This window comes from Thunnus thynnus, chromosome 9, assembly GCF_963924715.1.
Source record: "Thunnus thynnus chromosome 9, fThuThy2.1, whole genome shotgun sequence".
Lineage (NCBI taxonomy): Eukaryota > Metazoa > Chordata > Actinopteri > Scombriformes > Scombridae > Thunnus > Thunnus thynnus.
This window is the reverse complement of record NC_089525.1, coordinates 16,935,169-16,946,078: the sequence shown is the minus strand read 5'-3', so window position 1 is coordinate 16,946,078 and position 10,910 is coordinate 16,935,169. Positions and strand designations below refer to the sequence as shown.

The following is a 10,910-nucleotide window of genomic DNA, read 5'->3' as shown; positions in this document are numbered from 1 at the left end:
GGACGTCTAAAAAAATTAGAACACTGAACTCATATATTTTAGAGACAAATTATAATATAATAGGCCTACAGAGTAAGGACAGAGAGTGTAAGACAACATGAAGATGATCCCATAAACCTGCTATGGCCAATTATTTCTACAAGAAAAACTACTTGATTTAAGTTTTAAAATGCAATCGTTAATGGTGTGTAGACAATAGAAACATGTAAAGCAGTCTAAACTTGTTGTCAGTGAACAAACATGCAACTTTGACATAACTGAAGGGGGGGCATTCTAACCTCTAGAGGAGAGTCTGGTTCATCCAGGATGCTCTTTTCATTCTGTATCCGCTGCATCGTCCCTGTAGAACTGGGGTCCATTATCAGCACGTTCTGACTACCAGCTCTGCCGAACTTACAGTCACTCTTTCTGGAGTCAGTCGTCCTGCACACCTCGTAATTGTACACGTGTTGGAGAGTCCCTGTCCCCAAAGTGTCTGAGTAACGTGGTGGATAATATGGAATCACAGGGAGATTGGAGTGATACAGGATGCGAGACTGTCTCCATCTGTAGATTTTCACTGATATAATAACCACTAAACACGTGATGAAGAGGAAGGAAACTACAGCCAGAGCCAACACTAAGTAAAAAGTCAGGTTGTCATTGTATTCCTTGTCGTGTGTAAAGTCAGTGAACTCTGACAGCACTTCAGGGAAGCTGTCCGCCACCGCCACGTTAACAATGACTGTAGCTGAACGAGAGGGCTGCCCGTTGTCCTCCACTATAACACTCAGTCTTTGTTTCACAACATCTTTATCAGTCACCTGGCGGATAGTTCTTATTTCTCCATTCTGTAAGCCCACTTCAAACAGCGCCCTGTCTGTGGCTTTCTGCAGTTTATAGGAGAGCCAGGCATTCTGTCCAGAGTCCACATCAACAGCCACCACTTTAGTGACCAGATAGCCCACATCTGCTGAACGAGGCACCATTTCAGCCACCAGAGAGCCACCGGTCTGGACTGGGTACAGAACCTGAGGTGGGTTGTCGTTCTGGTCCTGGATCAATATTTTCACAGTCACATTGCTACTGAGTGGAGGGGAACCTCCATCCTGCGCTTTGACACGGAACTGGAAATCTTTGATCTGCTCGTAGTCAAAAGAGCGAACTGCATGGATGACTCCACTATCAGCACTAACGGACACATATGAGGAGACTGGCACTCCGTTAACAGAGGAGTCCTCCAGTATGTAAGAAACACGGGCATTCTGGTTCCAGTCAGCGTCTCTGGCTTTCACTGTGAATATAGAGAGGCCTGGTGTGTTGTTTTCTACAATGTAGGCCTCATATGAGCTCCTCTCAAAGACAGGCGCGTTATCATTCACATCAGAGATCTGTAAGGTGAGAGTGACGCTGCTGGAGAGGGAGGGCACTCCCTCATCAGAGCAGGTCACAGTAATATTAAAACCAGAATGTCTCTCTCTGTCCAGATCACTGTCTGTTACTAAACTATAGAAATTATTTGTTGATGTTTTTAAAATGAAAGGGACATTTTCGCTTATAAGACATTGCACTTTTCCGTTTCCTCCTGAATCCTTGTCCTCAATGTTTATCATTGTAACGACAGTATTTAGTTTGGCATCCTCTGATATCACATTTGATTTTGACATGATGTTGATTTCCGGCTTGTTGTCATTCATGTCTTGAACATCGACAATTAATTTGCAAGAATCTGTGAGTCCTCCTTCATCACTAGCAAGTAGATTTATTTGATAGCTTCGGGACTCTTCAAAATCAATATTTCCAATTAAAGTAACGTCGCCATTTTCCTTATTTACCTCAAATAATTTCCTGATATCGTCTAATGTATTCGTGATTGAATATGTTATTTTACCATTAGAATCTCGATCTGCATCTGAGGCTGTAACAGCAGCTACAACTGTGCCTTTAGGTGAATTCTCAGTAACTGTAGCTTTGTATGTGTGCTGTGTAAAAACTGGAGTATTATCATTAACGTCTAAAACCGTAATAAGAATCATCATTGTTCCTGACATCTGCGGTTCTCCACCATCTACAGCAGTTAACACCAGAGATATCTGCTCTTGTTTCTCTCTGTCTAAAGGCTTCTGCAGCACCATCTCAACATTTTTATTTCCATCAGCGTTATTGTGCAATTTCAGAGCAAAATTGTCTGTTGGTTTTAATTGGTAGCTTTTAAGATCGTTTAATCCCAACATCAAGATCCGCAGCTCTTTCCAGTACAAATTTTGCCCCGATCGTCGCAGACTCACTAATTTTGAATTTCATTTCACTTTTTTCAAAGGTTGGTGCATTATCATTGATATCTGTAATCTGGACTGTAACCGTGTAAAATTCCATAGGATTCTCAAGAATTATCTGAAAATGTAAAGCACACGGCGTCATCTGTTTGCATAGCGCCTCTCTGTCGATTCTCTCTTTAACAAGGAGGACTCCCCTTTCCCTATTCAGCTCGATGTACTCGTCGCTATCTCGGGTATAGATTCGAGCTTTACCAGACGCTAAACGTTTGGTTTGCAAACCTAAATCATGTGCTATATTTCCTACTAAAGATCCTCTGGCCATTTCCTCCGGAATAGAGTAGCTGACCTGCCCGAGCACTGAGCCGACGAAGAGGAGACAGATAAACAGCAGTACTTGCCTCGTCATTGTTCTATCCGATATTTTCAGTGAGGTTCAGTATGTTTAAATCCCATAAAACTGATAACGTTTCAGGTATCAAATGTTAGTTTAGCAGCTCAATAATCCATATAGATAAAAGGAAAGTCTCAAAGGTCGCCGTGTCTTTCTCAAATATTCCATATGACTCGCATGTCCGTCCTTTCCTGAGCTCTTTCTTTATTATGTCGATGTTACATGGGAGGTGCTGCTATAACCCTACTCGCAGCCGTCGACACTCTAGTCAACAGCGGCCCTAAGAGTTCACACTGTAAAACTGCAGAAATCCAACATTAATGAATCTGTTCAGAATACTTGCTTTCCTGAAATCTGAAGTGGGATTAAAGTTGTTAAAATACAATGGTAATATTATTCCCAGAGCTCCGTTGACCATGTTCAGAGCTATGATTGCATGTTTGTTACTTCCATTTACAGTCACATAAACTATGGGATGCTGTATTTAGATACTGTCTCATATTTAAAATGTAAATCATAATTTAGGTAAACACGTATCAATGACATACAGTTACATATCAAAACCGTGCAAAACAATTTAACCTAAAATATTAATAATGTACAAACAGATCTTAACATATAAAGTGGGAACACAGCGGTAATGATGCCGATAAAGTGTATGTCGCTGTCCAATGTCCTGAAATGGACAAAACCTGAACAACGACATAAATGTACTGCACAACTCCTGTTACAATATATGCATACATGTACCAAAATTAATAAACTTTTCAGTGACTGATACCAACAGAAGACATCAGTGACCTCTACGTAGACGAATAATAACCACATGTCTATTTAGAACCCGTCAGTGACTGCTCAAAATCAGTAGCAAGAAGTAAGAAAAACGGATATGAATATGGGAAGGAAGTATTTTAACAAATCAGCTGAGATTTCTTAGATTAAGCAAAGACAGAATGCAACAAATGACAGTTGTGTATCTGCCTTTGGAACCAGTTAAATCACAGAACCGAACACAGCAAGGACGTCTAAAAAGAAATTAGAATACCGAATTCATATATTTTAGAGACAGAATCTAATACAATAGGCCTTCAGAGTAAGGAAAAAGCGTTAAAGACAACATGAAGACGATCCACTAAACCTTCTATTACCAATTATTTCTACAAAAAAAAACAACTAACAAAAACATACTTGAGTTTTTAAAATGTCTTCAGCAATGGTGTGTAGAAACATGTTAATGCAGTCTAAACTTGTCAGTGAACAAACACATTTTAAACATACAGCTTTGACATAACCAAAGACGGGGGCATTCTAACCTCTAGAGGAGAGTCTGGTTCATCCAGGATGCTCTTTTCATTCTGTATCCGCTGCATCGTCCCTGTAGAACTGGGGTCCATTATCAGCACGTTCTGACTACCAGCTCTGCCAAACTTACAGTCACTCTTTCTGGAGTCAGTCGTCCTGCACACCTCGTAATTGTACACGTGTTGGAGAGTCCCTGTCCCCAAAGTGTCTGAATAACGTGGTGGATAATATGGAATCACGGGGAGATTGGAGTGATACAGGATGCGAGACTGTCTCCATCTGTAGATTTTCACTGATATAATAACCACTAAACACGTGATGAAGAGGAAGGAAACTACAGCCAGAGCCAACACTAAGTAAAAAGTCAGGTTGTCATTGTACTCCTTGTCGTGCGTAAAGTCAGTGAACTCTGATAGCACTTCAGGGAAGCTGTCCGCCACCGCCACGTTAACAATGACTGTAGCTGAACGAGAGGGCTGCCCGTTGTCCTCCACTATAACAGTGAGTCTTTGTTTCACAGCATCTTTATCAGTCACCTGGCGGATAGTTCTTATTTCTCCATTCTGTAAGCCCACTTCAAACAGCGCCCTGTCTGTGGCTTTCTGTAGTTTATAGGAGAGCCAGGCATTCTGTCCAGAGTCCACATCAACAGCCACCACTTTAGTGACCAGATAGCCCACATCTGCTGAACGAGGCACCATTTCAGCCACCAGAGAGCCACCAGTCTGGACTGGGTACAGAACCTGAGGGGGGTTGTCATTCTGGTCCTGGATCATTATTTTCACAGTCACATTGCTACTGAGTGGAGGGGAACCTCCATCTTGCGCTTTCACACGGAACTGGAAATCTTTGATCTGCTCATAGTCAAAGGACCGAACTGCATGGATGACTCCACTATCAGCACTAACGGACACATATGAGGAGACTGGCACTCCGCTAACAGAGGAGTCCTCCAGTATGTAGGAAACACGGGCATTCTGGTTCCAGTCAGCGTCTCTGGCTGTCACTGTGAATACAGAGAGGCCTGGTGTGTTGTTTTCCACAATGTAGGCCTCATATGAGCTCCTCTCAAAGACAGGCGCGTTATCATTCACATCAGAGATCTGTAAGGTGAGAGTGACGCTGCTGGAGAGGGAGGGCATTCCCTCATCAGAGCAGGTTACAGTAATATTATAATGAGAAGCTCTTTCTCTGTCCAGATCACTGTCTGTTACTAAACTATAGAAATTATTTGTTGATGTTTTTAAAGTGAATGGCACATTTTCGCTGATAAAACATTTCACGTTTCCGTTTTCCCCTGAATCTAGGTCCTCAATGTTTATCATTGTAACGACAGTATTGAGTTTGGCATCCTCTGATATCACATTTGACTTCGATATTATGTTAATTTCGGGCTTGTTATCATTTACGTCTTGCACATCAACAATCAATTTACAAGAATCTGTCAGTCCTCCGTCGTCACTAGCAAGTAAATTAATTTCAAAATGTCTTGACTTTTCGAAGTCAGTGTCGCCAATTAATGAAACTTCACCGTTTTCTTCATTTATCTCAAATACTTTCCTGACATTGTCTAATGTATTCGTGATCGAATATGTTATTTTACCATTTGAACCTTGATCTGCATCTGAGGCTGTAACAGTAGCTACAACTGTGCCTTTAGGTGAATTCTCAGTAACTGTAGCTTTGTATGTGTGCTGTGTAAAAACGGGAGCATTATCATTGACGTCTAAAACTGTAATAAGAATCATCATTGTTCCTGACATCTGCGGCTCTCCTCCATCTACAGCCGTTAACACCAGAGATATCTGCTCGTGTTTCTCTCTGTCTAAAGGCTTCTGCAGCACCATCTCAACATTTTTATGACCATTGGCGTTATTGTGGAGTTTTAAAGCAAAATGATCTGTTGGTTTTAATTCGTAATTTTGTAGATCATTAATTCCCACATCAAGATCCACAGCCCTTTCTAAGACAAATTTTGCCCCGGTGATCGCAGACTCGCTAATTTTGAATTTCATTTCACCTTTTTCAAATGTTGGTGCATTATCATTGATATCTGTAATCTGGACTGTAACACTGTAAAGCTCCATAGGATTCTCCAAGATAATCTGAAAATGTAAAGCACAAAGCGCCGTTTCTGTACACAGCGCCTCTCTGTCGATTCTCTCTTTGACAAGGAGGACTCCTCTCTCTCGGTTGAGCTCGATGTACTCGTCGTTGTTCCTAGTATAGATCTTAGCTTTACCGGATACCAAACGTTTGATTTCTAAACCTAAATCTTGTGCTATGTTGCCCACTAAAGATCCTCTCGACATTTCCTCTGGAATAGAGTAGCTGACCTGCCCGCACACTGAGTCGAGGAAAAGGAAAGAGATGAACAACAGTACTTGCCGATTCATTGTTCTATCCGATTTTTCCCCCCAGTGAGGCTCCACAGTCTGCTTATATTCCACAAAACAGATACCCTTTAGATTCCAATGTCAAATTTCAAATTGACAACTGCATGATCCACTGATCAGAAGGAAATCTCTTGCAGGTCGAAATCTCTTTTCCTTTTTCAAAAATAATACATATCCCGAACAGTCTGTTCGTTGCCCGTCGTGTTCTCTCTGTATTATGTCGATGTTACATGGGAGGTGCTGCTATAACCCTGCTCTCAGTCGTCAACACTCTGGTCAACAGCGGCCCTAAGAGTCCATATTATAAAACTGCACAACAACAACTCAAATTTAACTCTGGAAGAACTCACTGTAAACCATCTGGAAATCTAGTTACAATACATCTACTTAAATTACAATTTGTTTTTCCCCCCAAGAGACTGCTTGCAGACACGATTGAAATTAATCATGTTTACTGTCTAGGTCTTTATAGTAATATATTTGAAGATAACAGACATTCAATTTAAAACATTATGTTTATGAGATCTTACACTTATAGCAAGTGTCAGCTTGTATATAAAATCATATTGAAAGACTGGAAAGGGATTAAAAAAGTTCAGAAAACAAAGGTTTGCACAAATCATGATAATAATGGACAATTAATGAGACAAAAAGAAAAAGAGACTGATAACCCGTGGGGACAGACAGGTTACATGTGGTCATTCTGTTAATGTCGCTGTCCAGTGTTCTGAAATGAGATAACCCTGAATGACGGCCCAGAACTTCAAGCTTGGCACGCATTTTTCGGGTAAAGTGATGCCGTATAAGCACCTTGATTCTTTGAGAAAAAAAATCTTCAACATCAACGACAGTTATAATAATAAATGATAACAGTGAAAATGATACCAATAAGAGCAACCCATACTGTTTCTTCGGAGGAAAGGTTGAAGTTAAAATATACTTGAACATACCTTTGGGGGAAATTATATATTTTCATTTTCCACTCTGAGCTAGTTAAAGATAATGATCCACAAACAACCATTTGGAATATACAACGCCAAAGAGGCGGAGCACCTGTGTAATCGAGGTCCACAGGGATGATGCGAACATTCGTGCAAACTATTCAGCTAACATTTTAAAATGTGATCCACCGGTACTCCCAAACCAAATTAACTAGACAGGAAGGAAAAAAAGAAAAGTAAATCTGAAATGTATGAGATTAAGTTACCGGTGTACAAACCATGTCGCCTAAAAAAGTCACGTGAAATATGATGCCCCCCTGTTTGTAACTTTGGAAAGTACTGTACTATTAATTATAGTTTAAATCATGAATGTTAACAAAGTGGTCTAACCTCTAAAGGAGAGTCTGGTTCATCCAGGATGCTCTTTTCACTCTGTATCCGCTGCATCGTCCCTGTAGAACTGGGGTCCATTATCAGCACGTTCTGACTACCAGCTCTGCCGAACTTACAGTCACTCTTTCTGGAGTCAGTCGTCCTGCACACCTCGTAATTGTACACGTGTTGGAGAGTCCCTGTCCCCAAAGTGTCTGAGTAACGTGGTGGATAATATGGAATCACAGGGAGATTGGAGTGATACAGGATGCGAGACTGTCTCCATCTGTAGATTTTCACTGATATAATAACCACTAAACACGTGATGAAGAGGAAGGAAACTACAGCCAGAGCCAACACTAAGTAAAAAGTCAGGTTGTCATTGTACTCCTTGTCGTGTGTAAAGTCAGTAAACTCTGACAGCACTTCAGGGAAGCTGTCCGCCACCGCCACGTTAACAATGACTGTAGCTGAACGAGAGGGCTGCCCGTTGTCCTCCACTATAACAGTGAGTCTTTGTTTCACAGCATCTTTATCAGTCACCTGGCGGATAGTTCTTATTTCTCCATTCTGTAATCCCACTTCAAACAGCGCCCTGTCTGTGGCTTTCTGTAGTTTATAGGAGAGCCAGGCATTCTGTCCAGAGTCCACATCAACAGCCACCACTTTAGTGACCAGATAGCCCACATCTGCTGAACGAGGCACCATTTCAGCCACCAGAGAGCCACCAGTCTGGACTGGGTACAGAACCTGAGGTGGGTTGTCGTTCTGGTCCTGGATCATTATTTTCACAGTCACATTGCTACTGAGTGGAGGGGAACCTCCATCCTGCGCTTTGACGCGGAACTGGAAATCTTTGATCTGCTCGTAGTCAAAAGAGCGAACTGCATGGATGACTCCACTATCAGCACTAACGGACACATATGAGGAGACTGGCACTCCGCTAACAGAGGAGTCCTCCAGTATGTAAGAAACCCGGGCATTCTGGTTCCAGTCAGCGTCTCTGGCTTTCACTGTGAATATAGAGAGGCCTGGTGTGTTGTTTTCTACAATGTAGGCCTCATATGAGCTCCTCTCAAAGACAGGCGCGTTATCATTCACATCAGAGATCTGTAAGGTGAGAGTGACGCTGCTGGAGAGGGAGGGCACTCCCTCATCAGAGCAGGTCACCGTAATATTATACTCAGAGTGTCTTTCTCTGTCCAGATCACTGTCTGTTACTAAACTATAGAAATTATTTGTTGATGTTTTTAAAATGAACGGCACATTTTCGCTGATAAAACATTTCACGTTTCCGTTTTCCCCTGAATCTAGGTCCTCAGTGTTTATCATTGTAACGACAGTATTGAGTTTGGCATCCTCTGATATCACATTTGACTTCGACATCATGTTGATTTCGGGCTTGTTGTCATTTACGTCTTGCACATCCACAATTAATTTACAAGAATCTGTCAGTCCTCCGTCGTCACTGGCGAGTAAATTAATTTCAAAATGTCTTGACTTTTCGAAGTCAATATTTCCAATTAATGAAACTTCACCGTTTTCTTTATTCACTTCAAACATTTTCCTGACATTTCCTAATGTATTAGTGATTGAATATGTTATTTTACTGTAAGAACCCTGATCTGCATCTGAGGCTGTAACAGTAGCTACAACTGTGCCTTTAGGTGAATTCTCAGTAACTGTAGCTTTGTATGTGTGCTGTGTAAAAACGGGAGCATTATCATTAGCGTCTAAAACTGTAATAAGAATCATCATTGTTCCTGACATCTGCGGCTCTCCTCCATCTACAGCCGTTAACACCAGAAATATCTGCTCGTGTTTCTCTCTGTCTAAAGGCTTCTGCAGCACCATCTCAACATTTTTATTGCCATCAGCGTTATTGTGCAGTTTCAGAGCAAAATTGTCTGTTGGTTTTAATTGGTAACTATGAACTCCATTAATTCCAACATCGAGATCCACAGCCTTCTCTAAGACAAATTTTGCCCCGGTGATCGCAGACTCACTAATTTTGAATTCCATTTCACTTGTTTCAAAGGTTGGTGCATTATCATTGATGTCTGTAATCTGGACTGTAACACTGTAAAACTCCATAGGATTTTCCAAGATAATCTGAAAATGTAAAGCACAAAGCGCCGTTTCTGTACACAGCGCCTCTCTGTCGATTCTCTCTTTGACAAGGAGGACTCCTCTCTCTCGGTTGAGCTCGATGTACTCGTCGTTGTTCCTAGTATAGATCTTAGCTTTACCGGATACCAAACGTTTGATTTCTAAACCTAAATCTTGTGCTATGTTGCCCACTAAAGATCCTCTCGACATTTCCTCTGGAATAGAGTAGCTGACCTGCCCGCACACTGAGTCGAGGAAAAGGAAAGAGATGAATAACAGTACTTGCCGATTCATTGTTCTATGCGATTTTTTCCCCCAGTGAGGCTCCACAGTCTGCTTATATTCCACAAAACAGATACCCTTTAGATTCCAATGTCAAATTTCAAATTGACAACTGCATGATCCACTGATCAGAAGGAAATCTCTTGCAGGTCGAAATCTCTTTTCCTTTTTCAAAAATAGTGCATATCTCGAACTGTCTGTTCGTTGCCCGTCGTGTTCTCTCTGTATTATGTCGATGTTACATGGGAGGTGCTGCTATAACCCTGCTCTCAGTCGTCAACACTCTGGTCAACAGCGGCCCTAAGAGTTCATATTATAAAACTGCACAACAACAACTCAAATTTAACTCTGGAAGAACTGACTGTAAACCATCTGGAAATCTAGTTACAATACATCTACTTAAATTACAATTTGTTTTTTCCCCCAAGAGACTGCTTGCAGACACGATTGAAATTAATCATGTTTACTGTCTAGGTCTTTATAGTAATATATTTGAAGATAACAGACATTCAATTTAAAACATTATGTTTATGAGATTTTATAGTTATATCAAGTGTCAGCTTGTATAAAAAATCATATTGAAAGACTGGAAAGGGATTAAAAAAGTTCAGAAAACAAAGGTTTGCACGAATCATGATAATAATGGACAATTAATGAGACAAAAAGAAAAAGAGACTGATAACCCGTGGGGACAGACAGGTTACATGTGGTCATTCTGTTAATGTCGCTGTCCAATGTTCTGAAATGAGATAACCCTGAATGACGGCCCAGAACTTCAAGCTTGACATGCACTTTTCGGGTAAAGTGATGCCGTATAGCACCTTGATTCTTTGAGAAAAAAAAATCTTCAACATCAACG

General features: G+C 41.1%; 2 protein-coding genes and 1 pseudogene across 42 annotated transcripts in view; all 3 read right to left on the bottom strand.

Annotated features, from left to right (window-relative positions):
* Positions 1-10,910, bottom strand: part of LOC137189417 (protocadherin gamma-C5-like) — a 316,496-nt gene that overhangs the window by 106,280 nt on the left and 199,306 nt on the right. The window contains exon 1 of one of the 41 annotated variants that reach the window (XM_067599249.1): positions 7,679-10,439. The exons of 39 other annotated variants lie outside the window; for them this stretch is intronic. In XM_067599249.1, the coding sequence (XP_067455350.1) occupies positions 7,679-10,063 (2,385 nt within the window). In that variant the 5' untranslated portion in view covers positions 10,064-10,439. Of the gene's footprint in view, positions 1-7,678; positions 10,440-10,910 lie in introns of those variants that run through there. One more of the 41 variants, XM_067599272.1, reaches the window with a different exon arrangement.
* LOC137188763 (protocadherin beta-16-like) lies at positions 138-3,029 on the bottom strand (annotated as a pseudogene).
* LOC137188839 (protocadherin gamma-A5-like) lies at positions 3,918-7,114 on the bottom strand. The gene has a single exon (XM_067598418.1). It carries the CDS (start codon positions 6,345-6,347, stop codon positions 3,918-3,920), a length of 2,430 nt encoding a protein of 809 aa, XP_067454519.1. The 5' UTR covers positions 6,348-7,114.